The following is a 26554-nucleotide window of genomic DNA, read 5'->3' as shown; positions in this document are numbered from 1 at the left end:
GTTAAATTAGGAAGAAAACAGAAAAAAGATTAATTGTGGTCTACCTCATTTAATTAGAAAGGAAATATAATGGCATGTTGCTACGCAACGCAAATCTGAAATAATCAAACTCTAATATAAATATCGAACATTAAATAAATAAAAAATATAATAGCATGGAGCAAATATGTTTACCTTCAAGAATTACAAAGTTCCAAATGTGATTTTTTTTCTCTGTTTGTTTGGTAAGGATAACGTTTAAGTACACTCAATCTTTTCCGGACTCTATTTACGAAATTATACCGAATCTTCATGTGTTGTGTGATACGGAATCGATTGAAACTCACTCCACAGTTCCACGAAGATGTCGACGTACTTATTAAGAAACACTGTAACACACAGCCCTGATGGGATTAACTGCTTTTCAGCAAGCTTCTTATTGTCAATATACAGTAAGGGATGAAACTAATTATTTCTATCCAGTCCACTTCTGATACAGGTAGCAAAACAAGGCAAATACATTTACATAACTAAAAACATCTAGTTAGCTATTTGCATAATCGCGTGGCTGAATGAACTCTCTTAAAATACCATTCCAGCCATTTTCCAGAATATTGTTGTCTGATGCAGCGTGATCTTTAACCTGTTTTTTCTCAAAACAATATACAGGGGCTTGCCATTTTGCGTCTTCAAGAACTGCTCCCACTTCGAAAGTCATTACGTGAAGAGACCTTCCTGCAACATTAAACTTGAGCATTATTTATAAAGAGTATAGCAACAATGAGATCAATCTTGCAACAAGTTTTTTTTGCACAGGTTTGTGAAGAAAAGTACGCAACTTTCCAGAATATGTTAGGTAGTTGTACATAAGAGAATAACTTCAGAAAGCTAGTTGGGTTTTATATGTCAGGATATTAATACAACATTGACAAAAGAACAGATTAGATCTTACGTTTAGCATAAAAATCGGATTTCTTCAACTCAAGTTGGTCCTTAATTAGTAGTTCCATCAAATGCGGAGAGATATTATTGTGTCTGAGAACTCCAAGTGACTAATCCATAAACGTCGTTGGTCTTTCAGGTCATTTTTAGCTGAATGAAGCTATGACTTCATGCAATTTGATTATGAATACTATAGAGCTGATTGAGTTAAGATACATGAACTCATTTTCTTATTTCTCATAAGAAGGACAAGGTTGATGTAACAATCCATTTTGGTTGATGTAACAAGGCTGATGTCAATATATATATGCAAAAATATGTTACCATTTCAACAAAACAAAAACAAAAAAGAATGTTTCTAATTTCTATTTGTAATCATCTGTCTATCCTATTATGACACCAGCTAAACTTTAGCCTCTTCTGATAGTCTTGGGAACAACCAAAAATATGTTACCATTTCAACAAAACAAAAAAGAACGTTTCAAATTTCTATTTGTAATCATCTGTGTCTATCCCATGTTGGCACCAGCTAAATTTTAGCAACTTCTGATAGTCTTGGGAACAACCAAAACAGAGATAGAGAAGACTAACAAACTCATACGCTGCACAAGCAAAGTTAAGGGATATGCTAATGCCTTAATGTTAATGTGCCAGAAGATTAGAGTGTGAGTTATTCAATCAGACCTCTCCATAACAGTCATCCTCTGTTACAACATTTCATTATAATGACAGTTTTTTTTTAATCAATTTTTCATCTTATGTTATATTATATGTTCTTTATAACATCATTTCACTATAGCAACCAAAAGTTATCCAAACAAACGACATCGTTATACAGAGGTTCGACTTTAATATGTATGTGAATAAGAAAGTTAATAAGTGATTCCAAGCAATTTAACAAGTTACCCCCACCTTTCGTCGTTCCTTATTTTGTTGGAGGGAATGGGGAAGAATTGGACAGTAATTGTCTCTCCTTGATAGGATTAAAAGAATGTAACCATATCACAAAAAGGCAAATTTCAGATGATGGACCACTTTTAGGGGAAGCATCTAGTTCAGCGGAAGCAGTAACAAAAGCCGCATACATCTAGCCGAAAAACTAAGAATCACGAAACTCGAATTTTCAATCTTGTGATTGAACTTGGCGATGACCACAGAAAACTTGATGAGTCTTAACGACTATACGAGCCCCTGTACATTGCTGAACTCCATGATAACTTGATAGAAAAGCTTCAAACACCTCTCCATCCAAAGACTTCATAAGAAACAATATTCCTCTATTTCAATTTCTGTCTCTTACTTTCCGTTTTAGTTTGTTCCACAACGAATGCCACTTTGCATATGTAGTAACTCTTTAATTTCAACCTCTCATTCATGTTTAAGACCATAAATTCAAAAGCTATTTTAATATATCTTTCACACCTTTAGTTTAAGACCGCAAGATTTAAAAATCTCTTTACTTTCTTAAACTTCATGCCAAATTAAGACCCAAAATGAAACGGAGAGAGTAGCAAACAAGCACCTACACCACCTTTATTTGGCGATTATTTCAATTAAGTGTTTATCAAATTTGTTCATTATTTCAACTTCAAACATGAAATATGGAATTCGAAGTTTGAAAAATAGTTTTAGGAGGTTTTCAAGTTTTCACTCACAAAACATCACTTTGTGTTCTTCTACCCTCAAATGCCCATTTTTCAACTTAGCTTCATACTACATTCTTTTCAAACATCAAACGATTCATGTCCAAACGTTCTAAAATGGAAGAGAAATAAAAGGGGGATTGAGGGGATGTACCAGTATAGAAAACCCAATGGACGGGTCTCTTGGTGACGACGTCTTCGTAATACCAAATGAAATCCACTTTCTGCCATACATTACACTGAAATCCGTCGATCAATTGTTGACCAAGATAAGTAGCTCCGTCAAGCCAATTAGGTCGAAGAATCCCAACATCAATCAGCGCTGAACTACATTCCTTCTTATTGTCGTCTAAAGTGTAGCGGAATACAGTGCCATTGTTCCATTCGAGATCATAAAGAAGCTTACCTACATAAACAAAGCTAGAATTTTGAGTTTATCTGTTCTGAATTCTAGAAAATCAGCTTAATCACCCATTATTGATAAATTACTTATACATATTACTAGCTCCTCATCCCAAAATATGTGATCTATTTTGCTTTACAAAAGTCAAATTATGTAACTTTTGATCAATATTTCAAAATGTATCTTTTCATAATATTGACATTAGAAAAATACAAAGCAAAAATTAATCTAATCAAATTTGAACTTAAAAAGTTATAGCCTGTTTGGCCAAACTTTGAAATCAACTTATTTTGAAATTGTATAGTGATTTCCAAAAAAGTACTTTTGACACAGAAACAGTTTGTCTGTGGTCAATCAACTTCAAAAGCACTTTTGAGCACAATCAGCATGTAACTGAGGGTCCTTCTCGAGCACACATAGGTAATTGAGAGATAAAGCTAGCCTATTCGTTATGGGAAATCAATGCTCCGGGCCTAATGAAGCTTACTGTTTGGCCAAATTTTCTCAAAATTGTTTTTTAAAAAGCTACTTTTTGTTAGCTTTTGAAAAGCTATTAGTAGCATTTTCTTCCAAAAATTTCGCCCAAACACCTCATTTTATTAAACTATTAATCAAATTGACTCTCGATAAATCAAAAATATCATATAAATTAAGATGAATAAGAGTAAATGTAATTAGCTTTAGCCTTTGGATATCGAGTTCATCTAAATCAATTACTTTTAACTACGCCGCTGCTTACCTAGCTGATCCTGTATGATGTTGAAATTGCGGCCATTGGTCCAATCGTACCATAGGTCGATTAGGCTTAGAGATCCACTGTAGTTGACGAACAGTATCGAGTGAAATTGATGAGGCCACGGGGATGGTTTCGGCTCTGAATCTAATTTCGCCGACGACACATCGTAATAGTAAAAAATTAGTATTGCGGCAACAACAAATAGTACAGTGGTCGGCGACACCGTACTCTTCTTCATACTCGACCTGAAATTGCCTTGCAATTTTGCAATGGTGCGGTTGTGATTATCCTCTCCGACAAGAAGATAAGGCTCGAAGAAGGGGGAAAATTTATACATTCTATTCTTCCAATACTCTAAGCTGAAAATAATTTATAAAATAAAAAAATAAGTTGGAGTAGTTTAATTTATTTATTTATTTTTGCTTATTTTTAGTTTATAAGTTGTTTTCAGTTTATAAGTTGTATTAGATAAACTAAGCTAAATATATGTGATTATTTTTTTAAGCTTATGTTAAGCACAAAATGACTTTAAATTGATCAATTAAACATTCAGAAAAACTGAAAATAGCTTATAAGCAACTTATAAGTCAATTCAAACGAACTCTTAATGGTGTTTTCGTAATTTATTGCAGGGGTCTTTAGAAGGAAATCGACCAAAGAAAAATCTAGTAGGCTTTTGCCATAGATTTCAATTTTATTTTTTTAATTCTATTTGAAATTTTTGAAGTTAGAGTTGAAAATGTGGTTGTGTTTGGTTATACTTTTTGTAATTTCTTTTGAAAATTTATGAAATTAGATTTGAAAAGTATGGTAGAAATTCAGTGGGTAAGAGTTGTAACACTTACCAGTAATCGTAGTACTACACGCTTGTAATTTCTTGTTTTCGATTTGTGTTGATATTAATTATTTTGTGTAGTTAGATTATAATATTTTTTTTTATTATGATATTGTTCTTGTACCATTTGTTGTTTTTGTTACTATTTATTTTAACTGAAATTTTTATTATGTTTTTTTCTATACTCCTTTTGTCTTGAATTAAGGACCTATAAAAAACAATAAATGTTGTTCGTGTTTGAATGTATTTAAATACAACTTCATAAGTAAAAAAGTGAGTTAGAAAATAAATTTTTGTTGTTTTCCAAATGCAAAATACAACATCAAGCTCAATTTGATTTTTTTCACAATTAAACATCAATTTTAAAATAAAATGAACAACTATTGCGAAAAAAGTGAAGACTTTTTATGGCCAAACAAATCCTAATCTCATCAAATTTTTTTCCCCTTATGCAGTCTCAAGTTTCATTAATGTAACCGTTAAGAATGATCGAGTTGGTGCAACAACTAATATCTAATGACATAGATTAGCTTCCTCCTTGGTTGGCCTTTCAATTTACATAATTTTTATTAGTTTAGAAATTAACTATTTAGATGCACTTTATATCGATTTTTGGTACGTTCAGACACGTTTAGATATGTCTCTCTCTCTCTCTCTCTCTCTCTATATATATATATATATATTCTGGGATATATGATATCAAAATTTAGTGTAATTTGTTCTAGATACACTAAATCCAAGTGGATTTATATATATCTAGAATACATAAATAAATCTCGCTCTCATCTCGCTCGCCACTCTCTTATGTATTTTGGTAGATACATATAAATCATACTAGATATATGTAACTGTATGTATCTGAGATACATAATAATCTCGCTCGTCTCTCTCTCTATTTTTAGTGTATCTTGTAGCAAAAATACATGTATATCTTTCTGAATATATGATAAAAAAAACTCTTAATTAAATTAATAATAAGATACGTAATTATTTGAAAGTATAAATAAAATTAAAATGTATGATATGAACCATTTTCTCCATTTACATATCTAATATAATTTACAAATTATTATACAAAAATAAATTTATTCTATACACATTCAAAAAACAGCTACCCCTATTTCCCCCCTTTTTTTTTTTTTGCCATTTCTTGAACTTGAGAGTTGAGGCTCGAAGGTTATCAAGAAAATAACAAAAGAAAGTAGATAAACATTAAAGGGAAGAATCTTGTGAATGGACAATCCTACCCTCGGGATCCCTACTGAATCTAAAAGACCTTAAACCGACGGCCAGGATTAATAATCTTTGACCAAATCCAACGGGCCACAGCTTTCACAATTCCCTATATAAGCTTCGCGAAAAAACCCTAGAAAAACCATACCGCTTTCATCGTCTTCATCTTAGCTGCATCCGACTCTCTTCCTCTCCCGCCGCCGGCCGGAATTCCTCTGTTAACCTCGCGAAAATGGTGAGTTTTTAGCTATGGAGATTTGAATTTCGTTCTAATGTTTCTATGTATTGACGTAATAATCTGTTAAAAATTGGAGAGGAAATGGTGAGTTTTTAGCTATAGCGATTTGAATTTTGTTCTAATGTACTTTGTAGTAACGTAATCTGTTAAAAAATGGAGTGAAAACGGTAAGTTTTTAGCTATGGCGATTTGAATTTTGTTCTAATGTTCTGTGTTAACGTTATCTGTTAAAAATTGGAGTGAAAATGGTAAGTGTTTAGCTATGGCGATTTGAATTTTGTTCTAATGTGTATAAACATTATCTGTTAAAAATTAGAGTGAAAATGGTGAGTTTTTAGCTATGGCGATTTGAACTTTGTTCTAATGTTCTTTGTATTGGATTTGTAAGGTTCTTCCAAATGATGTGGACTTGTTGAACCCTCCAGCTGAGCATGAGAAGATAAAGCACAAGCTCAAGCGTCTGGTTCAGTCTCCTAACTCTTTCTTCATGGTAAAAGAAACGGTTTGTCCATTTATTTGTATACTTTTGGAATCATGTATTTGTGTTTTTTTTTTTTGAAATTAATCTGCGGTTATTTGGTGTTTTTATGTTCTTATAGGATGTGAAGTGCCAGGGTTGCTTTAACATGTAAGTTTGTTTTTCCTTTCCTTTGTTGCTCATTTCTCTTGATAGGTATTTTTGACAAGAATTTAGTGATATTTGAAAACAAAAGTAGTATTTGAATGAAAAATAGTATTTGAACATTTAAGTTTGGAAAAAAATAAATAACATTTGAAGTTGAATAATGTTATTTGGAAATTGAACTTGTGTTTGGGCATACATTTCACTTGGTTCCAGCTTCTTGGCTGGAAAAACATAAACGTCATTCTAATCTATATAGTCAAACAATGATTTTAAAAATACTTTTTGAATAGAAGGTAAATAATTTCGTGTCCGAACAGAGCCTGTAGTGTTGATGAACCATTATTTGAAGAGAATATATAGGAAATTCTTTTTAGAAGGCAAGGAAGTCTCGCGTAAGTAAAGTGCAAGTCTATGCAGGGGAAGGATGGTGGGACATCCAATCCTGACCTTGGTTCAGTTGCGACCTCACCTCTCTGCGATACAAAGATAACTCAGTTCATTCTAAGTCTATATATGTGTCTGTGCAGAACAACGGTGTTCAGCCACTCACAGACAGTGGTTGTGTGCGGGAACTGTCAGACAGTGTTGTGCCAGCCAACTGGTGGGCGTGCTAGACTCACTGAGGGTTGTTCTTTCAGGAGAAAGGGTGACTAAAGAAGAACAACAGGGAACTGTTTGCCTTTAGAGTGGGAAGTGAAAAGGTTTATATGGGAAACAAAGTCAGTTTTGGTGTATCCTGTTTTTGTTTTATGATCTTTTAAGAACAAGGATTTTGAGTCTACTATGACTGATTATGTTCTGTTTTCAATTAAATTGGGTTTATTTTGAATTTTACTATTATTATTATCTGTGTTACTTAACCATCAGTTTCTTTTAACTCCTTGCTTGCTGTTACTTGTTAGCAAAGAATGTTATTTGGACTTGAAATAGAAATTTTGTTTGGGATTTTATCCCACCATGAGTTTGCCAATCTTGGTTTTGTGTTTAGGGAAGTCATTCATCCCTTGATCATATTTTGCTCATTTGGAGTCATGTCGCACTGTATGGTAAAGACATTGTTTGTTATTTCTTGCATTATAGGTGTTGTGTCTTGAGATTCTAATCAACATTTGTTGCATCACAAAGAGGGTTTGGTTTGTTATAGTAAAGGTTATGTATCATCGAGTTCATGGATTGATGGAACTTGAGTTAGTTCCTAGCATAGGCTTCCATATTAGTTCTATTACACAATTGAACAAACTCCACGACACTTTCTTCTTTAGTCTATGGCACTTGTTCAATTGCTAACTTTCTTCTTTAGTCAATGTCACTGATTCAATTGTGCTGTTTAAGTAGAGGAAGGTGGAAGGTGTAGGCTCATTTATCTATTGAGTTTTGAACCTTGTGTCATAGGCATTTATCCTTTAAGAGCTCTCTTTGGTCTTGCACTTTTGTAATGGAAATGAATGAAATGAAAGGCTATCATAATAGTATCTATTATACAATCTATTTAGAGCTACGAGATACCTCAGAATAGTATCCTATTGGGATTGGTGTACATTATATTTTTCTTAGACATGAGACTTCACTTGTAAAATCACACTAAGAGTGACGAGATCTTATGTTACTAGAGGTAGAGGTCATGATTCAAGTTACATCCTAGATGTGGCACGGTGAATAAGAATCCCAAAAGATCTTAAACAAGCCTCTTATGTACACTAAAATAAAGAGACATAAAAAAGATAACCCAAAGCAGAAGATAAGTCTGAACATAGTTTAATATGGCATAATAGGAAAATTAGATACAACTCAACGTATGCAAAACCATTCGATGTCAGAAAAATCTTCTATCATAGACGAGATGTTAGAACATGTCTTTAGCTATCTCTAACATAAGGAAAATAGAAATAAAGTCTGAACAAGTCAAATATGAACGTCTTTTGAACATGAAGACTTACCATCATTGTAAAGCTGAGAGGAGCCTGTATTAATCATGGGCCTGATGAGAAGTATCGTAACCTATATTATAAATAATATAGATAGAATAAGTATGCGGTCAGTACTAAAGAATCTACTGAGTATGAAGAATGTGAAATGCATGACATAAACCATATTAATACGATAACCAAGTTAAAACATGATATAGTCCTTCAAAACATCATTAGAAACATAAAATATGGTCAATGCAACATTTGTAAGAAAATCATAAGATTGACATAACATAATTGAAAATCACAAGTCTTATGAGAGATATTGTTAACTGACAAAAAGAAAGAGAAAATTGCATAATTTTGGTTGTGCGGTCTCTAAATGTTATGAATAAGTCGTGGATCATGCCGAGGCTACACGTACTGCTCATTCGGGTACTTACGGAGGGTTTCATAAAGGTTTCAAGAAAAAAAATTGATCGAAAGTCATATCACCAAAATATCCATGGGCTAACGAACACAAAAAAAATGAGAAAATCGCCTAATTCTGCTTGTACGGTTCTTAAATTCTATGAATACGTCGTGGATCATGTCGAGGCTGAACGTATTGATCCTCGGATAACTACGGAGGGTCCTATAATGGTTTTGGAGAAAAATTGACAAGAATCTAGTTCACCAAAATATTCATGGGATAACACACACAAAAATATTAGAAAATCGCTTAATTCCACTTGTGCGACACCTAAATATTATGAATGCACCATGGATAATGCCGACTAATCCCTTGGGTACCTACAAAGGGTCCCATAATGGTTTCGGAGAAAAATCAACCGAAAGCCAATTCACAAAAATATTAATGGGCCAACGACCAACACATACAAAATTGAGAAAATTGCCTAATTCTGCTTATAAGGCTTCTAAATGCTATGAATGTGTTGTGGATTGCGATGAAGCCACATGTACTGATCCCACGAGTACCTGCGAATGGTCTCATAACGGTTTTAGAGAAAAATCGATCGGAAGCTAATTCAACAAAATATCCATGTGATAATCCACACGAAAAAAAATTAGAAAATTACCTAATTCCGCTTGTACCTATGAATGCACTGTGGATCATGTTGAATCCGCACGTACCTTCTCTGGTTACCCATGAAGAGTCCCATAATTATTTCAGAGAAAAATCGATCGAAAGCCAGTTCACCAAAAACTTTCATAGGCTAACACACGAAAAAGATGCGAAAATTGCATTATTCAGCTTGTGCGACTTATAAATACTATAAATGCGCTGTGGATCGTGTTCAGGTGGCACGTACTGATCATCTGAGTACATACAGATGGTCGCTTAATTAATTCGGAGGAAAATCATCTGAAAGCCGGTTCATCAAAAAATTTATAGGCTAACACAAACGAAAATGAGAAATTCACCTAATTCCGTTTGTGCTGCTCTAAATGCAATGAATGTCTCGTGGATCATAACGAGACCGCACGTACTGATCCCTCGAAAACCTACGGATGGTCTCATAACAATTTAGGAGAAAATTCAACCAGATGCCAGTTCACCAAAATATTAATGGGCTAACACACGAAAAATTGAGAAAATTACCTAATTTCGCTTGTGCGGCCGTCCCTAAATGCTATGAATGTGCCATGGATCGTGTCGAGGCTGCACGTACTGATCTTCCTGATACCTACAGATGGCCGCATAATAGTTTCGGAGAAAAGTTGACCAGAAGCCAGTTCACCAAAATATTGATGCGTTAACATTTACGAAAAATTGAGAAAATTGCCAAAACCTTAAAGGTTATGAATGCGCCGTGAATTGGGACAAGGCCACATGTACTGATCCCTGGGGTACTTAGGGAGGATCCCGTAATGGTTTTTGAGAAAATTCGGCCAAAATCCAATCCACCAAAATAATTATGGCCGAACACAAAAGAAAAAAAAATGATAAAATTGCCTAATTCCACTTGTGTGGCTCCTAAATGTTTTGAATGCGTCGTGGATCTTGCCGAGGCCGAACGTTTTGATCCCCTAGGGATCTACGAAGGATACTTTGATGGTTTCAGAGAAAGTATGTTCAGAATCCACTTCACCAAAATATTGATGGGCTAACGCAAATGAAAAACTGAGAAAATCGTTCAATCCTCCTATGCGTCCACTAAATGCTATGAATGTACCGTAGATATTGCGGAGGCCGGACTTACTGATCTTCCAAGTGCCTACAAATGGTTCCATAACGGCTTCGAAGAAAAATCAATCGGAAGCTAGTTCACCAAAATATTAATGGGCTAATACAAACGAAAATTGAAAAAATCATTTAATTTCGCTTGTGTGGCTCCTAAATGCTATAAATGCACTATGGATCATGCTGAAGGCGTACATACCGATCCCTAGGTTACCTACGGAGGGTCCCATAATGATTTCGGAGAAAAATCAACCAAAAGTCAATTCACCAAAATATTCATGTGCTAACACATACGAAAAAATATATGAGAAAATCACCTAATTCCGCTAATGCGCTCCTAAATGATATGAATGCTCGTGGATCATGCCGAGGCCACATATAATGATTTCTCGAGTATCTACGAAAGGTTCCATAATGGTTCCAAAGAAAAAATTATCAGAAATCAGTTCACCAAATTATTCAAGGGTTAACACGCATGAAAAAAATGTGAAAATTTCCTAATTCCTTTTGTGCAGCCCTTAAATGTTGTCAATGTGCCGTGGATCATGCCAAGGCTACATGTATTGATCCTCTTGATGCCTATGGAGGGTCTTATAATGGTTCTAGAGAAAAATCGATCGGAAGCAAGTTCACTAAAATATTAATGGGCTAATATGTAACAACCCCTAAAATGTTGTATGTCGGTATTTCAATTCTCGACGAAAATAATACAGCCTCTGTATTTTGGGTATAACTTTTCATAGGTTGGTCCAAATTAGGTGATTCAAATTTCTGGGTAATCACAATATCCTTACCTACAACTTTCATGAAGAACATCACTACAAATTCGGAGTATAAGTAGGTCAAATAAATTAATCTTTGCAAGATATAGTGTTGTGACGGAATTGAGTGTTGATAGAAGAAAATTCATATCTCACTGTAGGTTGCTCCAAATTGGTTGATTCTTGAATGATATAAAACTAGACTTCCATATCTACAATTCTTATGAAGACACCAAATCCTAATAAGGAATTTATCTTATTCAAACGCAGTTTCGAAAACGAGTATTCTGTTAAAAAGAACTCATCTTACCTACCATGGAAACATGTAGATGCATTTGACATCATGAATGACATAAATTGTCCTCCATTTAACATCATCCATGACATCAATATATTCAATTAAATTTTCAGATTTTTCTTTATAATTATTTTATTTATTGTTAGGTCCCTCTTTCCCACCTATAAATACCCACCTTATTTCCTTATTTTATTCATCAAGCTTTCTTAAGCATTTCTTCTCTCTATATATACTTCTTCTCAAATATAGTTTTAGTTTTAGTAGTATAAAAATACTACTCCGGTGATTCTTATACTCCGGGTAGTACACAAAACGCTCCGGCGAGAAGAAAAGGCTAGGGGTCCAAGAGTGTTCCAATTCGGAGTAAACCTTCGGATTTAAGGTATGTAAGGCTTTCATAGCATTGGATTGAGTTCGTCCATGCGCCCAATATTTAAATTCATTATAATTGAGTTATAGTTGAGTTTTATCCAAATCTTGAATTCTAAATGAATTAATTCTTCTTCTATTGAGTTTGATATATTTATGCATTAATATTATTATTATTGTTATCTCTCATATTATTGAAATTATTGTTCATGGCTACTTTTCCATGAATTCTAATTAGTTTGACGTTCATGAATATTTTTACACATGTTTTGAGTAAAGATGTTGGCTTTTTATTATTTTCATTGATAAAAAGAAAGTTATATGAATTAATACTATATATGTATTTTATTGAGTTTTAAAAGAGCAAAAGAGTTGAGTTTGAATGAATTTGAGCAAATGATATTTTGAGTAAGATGTTTTGATGAGATGTAAATGATATTTTTGGAAGTATAATGATTGATGAACATAAAATGAGATGAGTGTGATGATTTAAATTAAATTCCAATGAGACTAGATGAGGAGTTTAATATGAGCACATATTTTGGGAGTAGTATTGAGCACCGAGTTGGGTAAGAGTTTAATTGACTCAAACCCCAGAACTACGTAGCCAGCGTAGGATGGAGGCTATGCCTCTTAAGTCCCAAAAAGAGGACTTTGATGAGTGGATCCAAGATGGTGATGTCCTTTACCCTGGCAAGGTATTGGATGGATGTGGCAACGACATCGCTTCGTTGTATCATCGCTAGCTCATAAGTGATGGTTGTCGGTTAGAGAAACTCCCAACTGAGTAAGCAATTCTTATTACTATTATTTTTATTATTATATTTTAAACTTGCATTACATATTGATGTTGAGATGATGTTGAGTTCTGAGCTGAGTTTTATTGAGAGGAGTATCTTGATATCTGTCCTTACCTTCCTGCCATTGTACATACTCGTACATTCCACGTACTGACGTCATTCGACCTGCATCGTTTTATGATGCAGATACAGGTGTTAGAGATCCTCAACAGGCGCATCGTTGAAGATCATTTCTTTTCGGCTATTTGGTGAGTCCTTCTTGTATTCGAAGGAACTCCTTATCCTTTTATTATTGTTGAGTGTGATGTTTCTTTTGAGGTAGCCATGGACATGTCATTGACACCATCTAAGAGTATTAGAGGCTTCATAGACAGAGTTTAATGATGTAATTGGAGTAGTTCTCCTTTGAAACTACTTCTTCTAAAAACTTCTTCTTTCATGAGATGTTGTTAATGGAGAGCCCATATAAGTATTCTTATTAAGTCTTCCGCTGATGAACGAATAAGTGATGAGACCAAGTGGTTCTCAGAGGCCAGAAATGGTTTCTGAGTGCCGGCCACGCCTAGGGTACCCTCTCGGGGCGTGACATAATACATACTAAAAATTGAGAAAATCGCCTAATTCAGCCTATGCAACCCCTAAATGTTATGAATGTACCATGGATCATGTCGAAGCCGCACATACTAATTCCTCGGGTACCTGCGGAGGGACCCATAATAATTTCTGGGAAAAATAGACCGAATACCCGATCACCAAAATATTTATGGGCTAACACACGAAAATGACAAAAAAAGCTCTTAATTCCTCTTGTTTAACCCTAAATGCTATAAATGTGCCGTTGATCGTGTCGAAGGTGCACATACTGATCTCTCGAGAACCTATGGATGGTCCCATAACAGTTTCAAAGAAAAATTGACCGGAAGCTAGTTCACCAAAATATTAATAAGCTAACACACACGAAAAACTGAGAATATTATCTAATTCTGTTGTGCGCTCCCTAAATGCTATGAATGCATCGTAAATTATGCCAAGGTCGCACGTACTGATCTTCAGGGAGGGTCTCATAATGGTTTCAGAGAAAATTCGTTCGGAAGATAGTTCACCAAAATAATCATGTTCTAACACATAAGGAAAAAAAATAAAAAAATCGTCAAATCCACTTGTGCAGCCCCTAAATGCTTTCAGTGCGCCGTGGATCTTGCCGAGGGTGCACGTACTGATCCCTCATGTACATACGGAGGATACTTTAATGGTTTCAAGGAAAGTATGATCGAAATCCAGTTCACCAAAATATTAATCGGCTAACACACAAAAATAAATAATTAGAAAATCATCTAGTTCCTTTTTCGCGTCACCTAAAATTCTATGATTGATCCATGGATCAAGCCGATGTTGCACGTACTGTTCTCTCGAGTACCTAAAGAGGGTCCCTAATGATTTCGGAAAAAAATTAATCAGAAGCCAGTTCACCAAAATATTACGAGTTAACATAGGAAAAAATGAGAAAAATGCCTAATTCCACTTGTGGTGTCTCTAAATGCTACGAATGCGCAGTGGATCATGCCGAAGCCGCACGTACCGATCCTCTTGGTTACCTACGGAGGGACCCATAATGGTTTCGGAAAAAAATAGATGTGAAGCTAGTTCACCAAAATATTCATGGGCTCACACTCACAAAAAAATGAGAAAATTATCTAATTCCGCAAATGCGGCCACTAAATGCTTAATGTTTCGTGGATCGTGTTGGAACGCACATACTGATTTCTCGAGTATCTACGGATGTTCCCATAATATTTTCGGAGAAAAATGAACGAAAATCAGTTCACCAAAATATTTATGGGCTAACACACAGGAAAAAATGTGAAAATTTCCTAATTTGCCTTTTGTAGCCCCTAAATGTTATTAATGTACCGTGGATCATGCCGAAGTCACATGTACTGATCCCCTGGGTTCCTACAGAGGGTCCCATAATGTTCCCAAAAAAAATTATCGGAAGCAGTTCAATAAAATATTAATAGGCTAACACATTCAAAAAAAATGAGACAATTGTCTAATTTTGCTTATCCGGCCCCTAAATGCTATAAGTGCATCATGGATCATGTCGAGGCCGCACGTACTGATCCCCCAAAATCCTACGGAGGGTCCCATAATAGTTTGGGAGAAAAATCGACCATAAGCAAGTTCACAAAATATTTTCATGGGCTAACATCCACGAAAAATTGAGAAAATCGCCTGCTTCTTGTCACACAGCCTCTAAAATGCTCCTAAACGTTTTGAAAGCCCGACCGAGGCCACTGTAGCCGCTTCCCGGGCCTTACGGTTATCCCCATTCACTTTAATTAGAAAGAATGGCCTGCGCCCCTGGCACCTCCCAGCATAGTTGGGCTAACACCCACAAAAAATAAAGAAAATCACTGATTCCTATAGCGTGGCCCCTAAAATGCTCCAATACGTTGTAAAAGCTCGATCGAGGCCTCTTGAGCCGCTCATCAGGTCCTTATGGACGTCCCTATGCACTTTAATCAGATAAGTGGCCCGGGCCCTAAGCTCCCCCCAGCATTCATAGGCTAACACCAACGAAAAACTGAGAAAATTACTTGATTTCTATAGTGCGGCCCCTAAAATGCTCTTAAACACGGTAAAAGCCCGATGAGGGCCACCAAAGCAGCTCCGCAGGTCCTTACGGACATTCCCATGCACTTTAATCGAAAAAAATGACCCGAACCCCCGGTACTCCCAACATTCGTTGGCTGTTAACCCATGAAAATCTAAGAAAATCGCTTGTTTCTTGTCTTGCGGCTCCTCAAATGCTCCTTAATGTTATAAAGGTCCAACCGGGACCACCAGAGCCGCTCCTCGGTTCCTTATGGACGTCCTCATGAACTTTAGTAAAAAAATGATTAGGACCCCATGCACCCCCAATATCGATGGGTTGGCCATGAGAGCCGTTCGGCGGGTGTTTACGGGAGTCCCCAAGAATCTAATTAGAAAAAATAGCTCGGGCTTCCGCGACCACTAAAATTCTCCTAAATGCTATAAAGGCCTGGTCAGAGCCACCGGAGCCACTCCCTGGGTCGTTACGAAAATCTCCATGCATTTTAATCAGGAAAAATAGCCCAAACCCCCGGCACCCCAGCATCCGTGGGCTAACACCAAAGAAATACTAAGAAAATCGCTGGAAAATACTCAAAAATGTTGCCCTCGACACCCCTAAAATGCTCAAAAATATTGTAAAAGCCCAATCAGGGCCAACTGACCGCTCCCCGTGTCCTTACGGACGTCTCCATTGACTTTAATAAGAAAAAAGACCAAACCCCCTACCCCAGCATTCGTGGGCTAACAACAAAGAAAAAACTAAGAAAATTGCCTGATTCATGTCGCGCGGCCCCTAAAATGCTACCAAATCCTGTAAAAGCCCAGCCAAGGCCATCTGAGCCGCTCCTCGATTCCTTACGGGCGTCTCCATGCACTTTGAGTAAAAAAAAACAGCATTGGCCTCAAGTACCTCCAGCATCCGTGGACTAACACCCATGAAAAATTGTAAAAATCATCTTATTCCTCTCGTGCGGCCCCTGAAATGCTTCTAAACATTGTAATAGCCCAGTCGGGGCCACCAGAGCAGCTCCCTGGGTCCTTACGAACGTCTCCATGCACTTTGATTGGAAAACATAGCTAGATGCTCGGCAGCCATAGCATCCTTAGGCTAATACCTACGACAAACTGAGAAAATCGCATTATTCATGTCGCGTGGCTCCTAAAAATGCTCCTAAACATTGTAAAAGCCCGGCTTGGGCCACCGAAGCTGCTCATCGGGTCCTTTTAAATGTTTCTATGCACTTTAATAGGAAAAAACAGCTCGGGCCCTCGGCACCCCTAGTAACTGTGGGCTAGCACACACGAAAAGCTGAGAAAATCGCCTAATTTCTGTCGCACAGCCCCTAAAAATGCTCATAAATATTGTAAAAGACTAGTTAGGGACAACAAAGTCGCTCCCTGGTCCTTACGGACGTCTCCATGTAGTTTAATATGAAAAAATAGCCTGGGCCCCTGACACCCCAGCATTCGTGGGATAACACCCACAAAAAATTGAGAAAATCATCTCATTCCTGTCGCGCGACCCTTAAATGTTGCTAATCTTTATAAAAGCCCGATTGGGGCCACCGGAGAGCTCCCCAGGTATTTACGGACATCATCAATTCATCATACACTCTTATCGCGAGGGCCTTTAAAAAATAGTCTGGCCCGAAAACACCCCCGCATTCGTGGGATAACACCTACGAAAAACTAAGAAAATCATCTAATTTCTATCGCGCGGCCCTTAAAATGCTCCTATAGCCTGTAAAAGCCAGTTGGGGCGATCGAAGCTACTCCCCAGGTCTTAACAGATGTCATCAAGCACTTTAATTAGAAAACCAGCATGGGCCACCGGCACCCCAAGCATCTATGGGCTAACACCTACGAAAAAGTAAAAATCCTGTTTGATTCCTGTAGCACGGTCCCTAAAATGCTCCTTAACACTATAAAATCTAGGTCGGAACCACCGAAACCACTCCCGGGTCCTTACAGACGTCCCCTTACACTTAAATTGGAAAAAATAGCTTGGGGCCCCGGAATCCTCAGCATTCATGGTATAATATCCATGAAAATTTGAGAAAATCGCTTGATTCCTGTTGCGCGGCCCCTAAAATTCTCCTCAACGCTATAGAAAACTGGCCGAGGCAACGGGAGCCGCTCTTTGGGCCTTACAAATGTCCGCATGTATTTTAATCAGCAAAATGGCATGAACCCCTGGTACACCTGCATCCATGCGCTAACACCAATGAAAAACTGAGAAAATTGTCTGATTCCTATCGCGCGACCCTAAAATGCTCCTTAATGTATGAAAAGCCCGACTGGGACCACCAGAGCCCTTCCTAGGTCCTTACGGACGTTCCGATGTACTTTAATTAAAAAAATGGCTTGTGCCCCCGACACCCTCTACAATCACTAACACTTATGAAAAAGTGAAAAAATCATCTAATACCGTCACGCGACCCCTAAAATGCTCCTAAACGTTGTAAAAGCCTGGTAGAGGCCACCGAAGCAACTCCTTGAGTCTTTATGGACGTCCTCATGCACTTTTATTGGATAAAACAGCTAGGGCCTCCGGCACCCCAGCATTCGTGGGTGTTATTGAATAAAAATCACCTGATTCCTGTTGTGCGGCCCCTAAAATGCTCTAAATTGCTGTAAAAGCTGGGCCGGGGCCATTAGAGCCACTCCCCGGGTCGTTACAGATGTCCCCATGTGCTTAAATCAGAAAAAATATCCTTAACAATGGCGCCCCAGCATCTGTAGTCTAACATCCACAAAAACTAAACAAATCTTCTGATACGTGTCACACGGTTACCAAAATTATCCGAAATACTATAAAAGCCCGACTAGAGCCACCACAGCCGCTTGCTGGGTCCTTACATATGTCCCTATGCACTTTTATTTGAAAAAACAGCCCGAGCCTTTGGAACCCCAGCCTACGTGGGCTAACTTTCATTAAAAATTAAGAAAATCGTCTCATTCTTGTTGCATGACCCCTAAAATGCTTCTAAACATTGTAGAGTCCCGGCCGGGGCCAATGGAGCTGCTCCTCAGGTTCTTACGGATATGCCCATGCACTTTAACAGCATGGGCCTCCATTAACCAACAGTATCCGTGGGCTACCCCCCACAAAAAATAAGGAAATCGCCTGATTTCTATCGTGTGGCCCCTAAAATATTCCTAAACGGTATAAAAGCCCATTTGAGGCCACTAGAGATTCTCTCGGGGTCCTTACATCTCTCTCCATGCACTTTAATTGGTAAACCAGCTTGGGACCTTGGCACACCCAGCATTCGTGGGCTAGAACCCACAAAATAAATGAGAAAATTGCCTAATTTCTGTTGTGCGACCCTTAAAATACACCTAAACATTGTAAAAGCTTAGTCGGGGCCACTGGACTTGCTCCTCGGGTCCTTATGGACGTCCCTATGCACTTTAATCGGAAAAATCGATCTGGGTCGTGGCCCCTAACATCCGTGGGCTAATCGCTATGAAAAACTATGAAAATTGCCTAATTACTATCGTGCGACCCTTAAGATCCTCCTAACCACTGTAAAAGCCCGGAAGGGGGCACCAAAGACCCTCCCCGGGTCCTAATTGATGTCTTCATGCACTTTAATTAGATAAAACATCCTGGGCCCCCGGCACTCCACATAATCTTTAGGTTAACACCCACAAAAACTGAGAAAATTGCTTGATTCCTATGACGCATCCTCTAAAATACTCTTAAACGCTATAAAAGCCTAAGTGAGGTCAGCGTAGTCGCTCCCTGGGTCCTTAAGAATGTCCCATGTACTTTAATCGAAAAAAATGGCCCATGTCCCTAGTACCCTAGCATCCGTGGGTTAACATCCACGAAAAACTGAGAAATCGCCTAATTTTTGTTGTGTAACCCCCATAAATGCTCCTTAATGGTGTAAACGTGCAACTGAGGCCTCTAGAGCCACTTCACGAATCCTTTCGGATGTCCCCATTCACTTTAATTAAAAAAAATAGCCTGTGCCCCCGGTACTCTCATAGGATGTGTGGGCTAACGCCCACGAAAAATTGAAAAAATCATATGATTCTTGTTGCACGGCCCCGAAAATACTCCTAAATATTGTAAAAGCCTGGTTGGGGCCATTAGAGCTGCTTCCTATGTCCTTACGGACGTCCCCATGCACTTTAATCGGAAAAAAGCATAAGCCTCTGGCACCCCCCAGCATCCATGGGGTAACACCTACGAAAAATTGAGAAAATCTCTTGATTTTGTCGTGCGACCATTAAAATGTTCTTTAACGCTGTAAAATCCTGTCTGGTCCACTAGAGACGCTCTCAAGGTCTTTCCGGACATCGTCATGCACCTTAATCCGTAAAAATATCCCGTTCCCTGGCAAATCTAGCATCCGTGGGCTAACACTCTCAAAAAACTAATAAAATCGCCTAAATCTTGTTGAGCGGTCCCTAAATACACCTAAAGGCTATAAAAACCCGTTCGGGGCTAATAGGCTGAGAAAAGGGCTAAGAGAGAAGCTTAGAATCATACTTAAGTAAAGGGGCTGAGCTGCTCTCTAGGTCCTTACGAACGTCCTCATGCACTTTTATCAGAAAAATGACTCGGACCCTTGACACCCCGAGCATACTTGGGTTAACACCCAAAACTGAGAAAATTGCCTAATTTCTATTACGCGGTTTCTAAAATGCTCTTAAACACTGTAAAATCACAGTCGAGGCTACTGAAGCCTTCCTTGGGTCCTAACAGATATCCCAGATAGTTTAATTGGAAAAAATGGTCCGGCACCCCAGTATCCATGGGCTAACACCCACAAAGAACTAAGAATATTGCCCGATTCCCTTTGTGCACCCCCTAAAATGCTCTTAAATGCTGTAAAACTCCATCGAGGCCATCAGAGCCGCTCTCTGGGTCCTTACGGACGTCCTAATGCACTTTAACTGAAAAAGCAGCTCGATCCCCATCACCACAGCATCCGTGGGCTAACACCCACGAAAAACTAAGAAAATTGCCTCATTCCTGTAGCGCGGCCCTAAAATGCTTCGAAACACTGTAAAACTCTGATCGAGGCCATCAGAACCTCTCTCCAAATCTTTATGGACGCCCCAATGCACTTTAATCAAAAAAGGGCCTGGGCTCCAACATCCACCCCCATTCGTGGGCTAACACCTATGAATGCTATTAAACGTTATAAAAGCCAAAACGTTTTGATTCCTATTGCACGTCCCCTGAAATGCTACTAAATGCTGTAAAAGCCTAATCGGGCCATCTAAGCCGTTCCTCGAGTCCTTACGGACGTCCTTATGCACTTTAATTAGAAAGTAGGTCTGAACCCTCGACACTTTCCAGCATTCGTGGGATAACACCCACGAAAAATTAAGAAAATACCTGATTCTTATCACGGGCCCCCTAAAATACACCCAAACTCTGTAAAAACCTGCTCGGGTCATCGGAGCGGAGCCGCTTATCGGGTCCTTATGGATGTGCCACTCTCTTCAATTGAAAAAATAGCCCAAACTCCCTTCACCCTCAGCGTCCGCGGGATAACACCCATGAAATATTGAGAAAATACACTGATTTCTGTTGTGCGGCGTCTAAAATGGTCCAAAATACAATAAAAATCTAGTCGGGCCTACATGAGCGATTCCATAGGTCCTTACGGACTTCCCCATGTACTTTAATTGGAAAAAATAGCCAGGCCCCCGGCACTCACCAGCTTCCGTGGGCTAACATCAACGAAAAATTGATAAAATTACCTAATTTCTATCGCGCAACCCTTAAAATTCTCCTAAATATTTTAAAACCCCAATTGGGGCCATCGAATCCATTCACCGAGTCCTTATGGACCTCCCCATGCACTTTAATCGAAAAAAATAATCTAGCCTCCATGGGGTAACACCTAAGAATAGTTGAAACAATCGCCTGATGCCTTTTGCGCGACCCCTAAAATGTTCCTAAATTCTATAAAATCCTATTTGAGGCCACTTGAGTTACTCTCTGTGTCCTCACGGACGTCCCCATATTATTTAATCAGAAAAAATAGCCCAGCCCCCGAGACCCCAAGCATTCATGGGTTAACACCCACGAATAACTGAGAAACTTGCCCAAAACCTGTTGCGCGGCTTCTTAAATGCTCCTAAATGCTGTAAAACCCCATTTGGGGCCATAAGAACCTCTCCTCGGGTCCTTACGAACCTCCCCAGACACTTCTATCAGGAAAAATAGTCTGGGCCCTTGGCACCTCCAGCATCTATGGGTTAACACTGTTATAACCCGTACTTTGCGCCTAAGGACATGTTAGGGATAGTTGTAATAATTCAAGGGTAAGACTATGCTTGGTCTTGTGATATACAAGCTTCTTATGATTAGGTTGGGAGGCGGAATTATTAGAAAAGGTTAGGGGTAAAAGTGAAATTTTGAAGGTGGAAATATTAGAAAAGCTTAGGGGTAAAATTGAAATTTCACAACATGTAGTTTTTATGAAGATGTATGGGCTAGGTGCTTGGGCTTGGAACTTAAAAACTAAAAAATGGGCAAGATAGGCCCAATCATTAAGCCATGGCCCAAAACAATCAAAAAAAAAAAAGATCCAAGCCCATGTAAATTCATCCATGTGATGAATGAAATAAAGAGGGCTCTTAGTCATAAAATCCTAGAAACTCAAGACAAATTGAGAAGGAGAAAAACAAAAGAAAGAAGAGAAAACAAAGAAGGAAAAATCGGCCAAGAAGATAAAAAATTTACCCCTTCAAATTTCATCCCAAAAATTATAATTTCCTAGTAATCCTACTAAGTCAAGGGTGCTCTACAACATGGTGTAGTTGTTTTGGAAGTTTGGAGGCTTGTTTAGTTGATTTGGAGATTTGGAGAAGTGAAGAAAAAGGTAAGAATTAATCCAATTTCTTTGTGTTATGAAATTTGTTGATGTTGTAATATGTGGAGGTGTGTGGAATTTATGAAAATATGGAAGTTTGCATGGTAATATGGTGCCATGTATACATGTTCTTATATGAGTAAGATTTATTCAATTTTTGTGTAGCATTTTTGTGTAGTATTTTTGTGTACTATTTGAATAATAGTTATGATAGTTATTTGATGTTGAAAATGGAAGTTGGATGAAATTTATTGAAGTTGAAAATATGGGTTAGGTGATGTAATGGAAAAAAAATTAAGTTTGTATAATTTGTTAGTTGTGATTATGATTTTGGGGATATAAATGAAGTTTAAATGGTGTAAGTTGGTATTAAAATGGATTGTACGAATTATGTAATTTTAGTATGATATTATAAAAATATGGAGGTAAGTTATTAAAAGTATGGATTGTTGTTGTTGATTATGAAGTTGAAAGAAAGAAATGAATTTGATTATGAAGTTGAAAGAAGAAAATGAATTGTAATATCTTTGTTGTATTTATGAAATTTTTGAGTGGAATATGGAATTGATGAAAATTGGATAGCTTACTTAAAATATTTTTCACCTATGTTGGAATGAGTTGAAATTAATTATGGACATGAAATATTCATATTTACTTGGAAATACAAAGTTTGGTTGAAAGTTGTTGCACTAGTTGGAAAGAAACCAATTTATGTTATAGTGTGTTTAAATTGATTATTGATGGTATTGGTGTTGTTGTTGGCTTGGTTGTTGATATTGTGGCCGAGTTATAATCTCGGGGTTGTCATATATATAGGGGAGATGCTGCTGAAATTTTTGTAGACAAGTATTGGAAAAATTAAATTCTTAAAGTCTTATGAATAGTAATTGGTAAATATGACCAATTGTAGATTTTGGTGGAAACGGAGATTGAAGTTGGACAACCGTAAAAAGCCAATAAGGTATGTAAAGCTTTACCTTTTATTCACTTGGCATGTCCTAGATGTAATAGGAGTGGAACGAGCCTAGGGGATCACTCCATACTTCGGAATCGACGCTCAAAATTTCCCATTTTCTATTCAGTAAAATTGAATTAGGCATTTATGAATATTTTTGGAAAAATTGTCTAAACTTCTAGATTTAGCACAAATGAATTCCGACTACCTTGAAACTCTTATAAATGATGTTATGAATTTTAACGCACATAATTTGTATACGCCACCTCATTTCACCGAGGTGGGCCCACTATTCTTAATTTTTCTTTGTTATTTCGTTTGACTTACGTTAGGTAGAATTTGAGAGAAATTCTTTGCTAGTCTTCCGAATATTATATGACTAATTATTCCGTTAAGTTCCGTAATATATTTTGAGATATGGAGACGATTCTAAAAAACTATTTTGACATAGACTATCATGAGGTTGGAAAGATTTGCGCTATTATTATTATTATTCAAGTTCTTTTTCTATATGATTTGTTATCAAAATCATGCTATCGAGTCTGTATAAATATTTTAAATTTTAAATTGTATTTAGTTTCTCACTACTCCACTCGTGTATACTGTAACCACTCTTTCACTGAGCCTGGGCCAAGATATATTTTTCGTGCGTATTTCTCTACATTGTTCGCCGTGTTCCAACGTGAGGGGGCAGGTATGACATGTACATGGGGTGGTGTATGTTATGCCACAGAGTTATGCTGTGCCATGTACACATATGGTTGAGATATGATATGATATGATCCGATATGATATGATCTAATATGATTTGATATGGCCATCTAATATAATGTGATTTGTTATGGAGATATTTCATACTCTGGTGTTATGCTGTTGCGTGGCGCCGACGATGGGAGGGCGACCACATTTTTTTCATCGAGTCCCATAATGGGGCCGAATATGACATATGTTTTTGCATATATGATTTGAGATTATGATAAGCATATTGAAATACTGAACATTTATTTTATATTCTGTACATACTATTCAGATTATGATTTTATCTAGTACAATTCATGCTTTACATATTCGGTACATTTTTCGTACTGACCCCCTTTCTTCGGGGGCTGCGTTATATGCACACAGGTACCGAAGTTTGATTTGCTGATCCGCCGGTTTAGGACATCTGCTGTGTTATTGACAGTGCTCCCTTGTTCGGAGCTTGTATTTTGGTACTAACTTTATCTCTGTATATTTGGATATGTTGGTCAGGGGTATGACGGGGCCCTGTCCCATCTTGTGACTATGCTATCATCTGTAGAGGTCTGTAGACAGAGTTATGTTGTGGGTTTTATACATATGTCTTGGATTTTGTTTGTTTTCTAACGGTCTATCGGCCCTTGTGCCTATATCTGTTTTTGTGATCTATTTAGTGATCTTTCCTAATTACTACCTATGTTTTCTCGGCTAACATGCTAATTTGGGGCAAGGGTATGTTTGGGTGCTCAAATCGAGCACCAGTCACGTCCTACGGAGTTGGGTCGTGACAAAAGTGGTATCAGAGCGATTTGGTCCTCGAAATATCTACAGACTGTGTCTAGTAGAATCTTGTTTATCGGTGTGTTGTGCACCTCATCTATAAGTAGGAGGCTACAGGGCATTTAGGATATTACTTTTTCTTCTTGTCTTAGATCGTGTGATAGAGCTATATTATTAGGATGATTTTTTCCTAACGAAACGATTGTCATGATTTTCAATAATGCCTCCGAGGAAAATGACGGCTGCCCAAAAGGGCAAATCAGTAGCACCCGATGAGATTGGTCAGGCGCACAGAGTTACCAGGGACCGATCGATGCTTGAGAGGGAGACTGTGCCCCCAACAGCCAGCTCTGCGACACCGCCAGAAATTAAAGCGGCCCCAACTGAAGATCAGAGGGTGGATTCACCTATTTTTGGAGCCCCAGTACCCGAGCCTCTAGCTCCACAGTTATAAGCGGAAGACAGGGCTATGCAGGACGTGGTGCAACTGTTGACCAGGTTAGTGGCCGGACAAGAACACAGACGCGGATTGGGCGGAGATCCGGTACACAGGCCTGATAGTTCGAGGGCTCGTGAGTTTTTGACTTGTAACCCTCCAGAGTTCTTTGGGACAAAGCCCGAGGAGGAACCCCAGGAGTTCATTAGGGAAATGCAGCGCACTTTACGTCTAATTAAAGCTTCTGCGACAGAGTCGATTGAGTTGGCTTCGTATAGACTGCACGAGGTAGCTGCCAATTGGTATGAGTCCTGGGATTTGTCCAGGGGTAGACCAGCTTCTCCAACAGTATGGGACGAGTTTACAAAGGCGTTTATCAGTCATTTCCTGCCTTCTGAGATGCAGAAAGCTAGAGCAGACAGATTTTTGCACTTAAGGAAGCGAGGCCGCAGTGTTCGCGAGTATAGTTTGGAGTCTGACTCATTGGCTCGACATGCACCTGCTCTGGTAGATGACATAACTGATAAGATGCACAAATATGTGATGGGCCTAGATCGGTACTTGGTGGATAGTTGTTTGGTGATGGCTTCCCAGGCGGGGATGGACATCGCCCATATTCAGGCATATGCTCAGGGCATGGAGGACAGACATAGAGGACACCAGTCCGATCGATATTTTGGCAGAAGTCAGCCCAAGAGGGCTAGGTCAGCTGGATATTTTGGAGAGTTCTGTAGTAGGCCATTCCAGCAGAAGGGTAGCAGACAGCCCACCCAGCCAGTACAGAGTATGCCTTAACTATCCTCAGGCCGGAGATCAGGTGGTATAGGATATTCGGGAGCAGGTCCGAGCTCTAGGGCTTCCGGTTCGCAGTTAGACAAGAGTTCTGGTCAGATGTGGCCACCCAGGCCCCCGTGTTCTTATTGTGGTAGATATCATCCAGGAGAGTGCTATCGTGTTACAGGGGCTTGTTTTACTTGTGGTCATCAAGGCCATACGATGAGAGATTGCCCGAATAAGGGCAATTCAGGCAGATCAGCTCAACCTACAGGATCATTTGTTGGGTCATCATCTTCTTCGGTAGCTATGCGCCCCACGGGGCAGGGTGTGTCTACACCAGCAGGCCGTGGTAGAGGTCGGGGTGGAATTTCTGGTTCTAGCGGTCCTTCGAACCGCACCTATGCCTTGGCCACCCGACAGGATCAGGAGGCGTCTCCAGATGTGATCACAAGTACATTGTTGATCTTTTCCCAG

At 38.3% G+C, this 26554-nt stretch overlaps 2 protein-coding genes and 1 long non-coding RNA gene across 3 annotated transcripts; 2 read left to right on the top strand and 1 right to left on the bottom strand.

The window, feature by feature from the left end:
• Positions 1 to 355: 355 nt before the first annotated feature.
• On the bottom strand, positions 356 to 4053 carry LOC129887942 (uncharacterized protein At4g14100-like). Its single transcript, XM_055963198.1, has 3 exons — positions 3707 to 4053; positions 2719 to 2970; positions 356 to 714 (listed from the first exon to the last, which is right to left on the bottom strand). Exons 1-3 carry the CDS (start codon positions 4038 to 4040, stop codon positions 524 to 526), a joined length of 777 nt encoding a protein of 258 aa, XP_055819173.1. The 5' UTR covers positions 4041 to 4053; the 3' UTR covers positions 356 to 523.
• Positions 4054 to 5901: 1848 nt separating this feature from the next.
• LOC129887940 (40S ribosomal protein S27-2) lies at positions 5902 to 7463 on the top strand. Its single transcript, XM_055963197.1, has 4 exons — positions 5902 to 6006; positions 6398 to 6499; positions 6609 to 6637; positions 7162 to 7463. The coding sequence occupies exons 1-4, from the start codon at positions 6004 to 6006 to the stop codon at positions 7286 to 7288; spliced, it is 261 nt and encodes an 86-aa protein (XP_055819172.1). The 5' UTR covers positions 5902 to 6003; the 3' UTR covers positions 7289 to 7463.
• A 5707-nt stretch (positions 7464 to 13170) lies between these two features.
• LOC129887941 (uncharacterized) lies at positions 13171 to 24679 on the top strand. The gene is made up of 3 exons (XR_008766516.1): positions 13171 to 13202; positions 23305 to 23355; positions 24475 to 24679. It is a non-coding gene; the product is annotated as an uncharacterized LOC129887941 (long non-coding RNA).
• Positions 24680 to 26554: the final 1875 nt, after the last annotated feature.

Source organism: Solanum dulcamara, chromosome 4 (genome assembly GCF_947179165.1).
Source record: "Solanum dulcamara chromosome 4, daSolDulc1.2, whole genome shotgun sequence".
Classification (NCBI taxonomy): Eukaryota; Viridiplantae; Streptophyta; class Magnoliopsida; order Solanales; family Solanaceae; genus Solanum; species Solanum dulcamara.
This window is presented reverse-complemented; position numbering and strand designations above follow the sequence as displayed.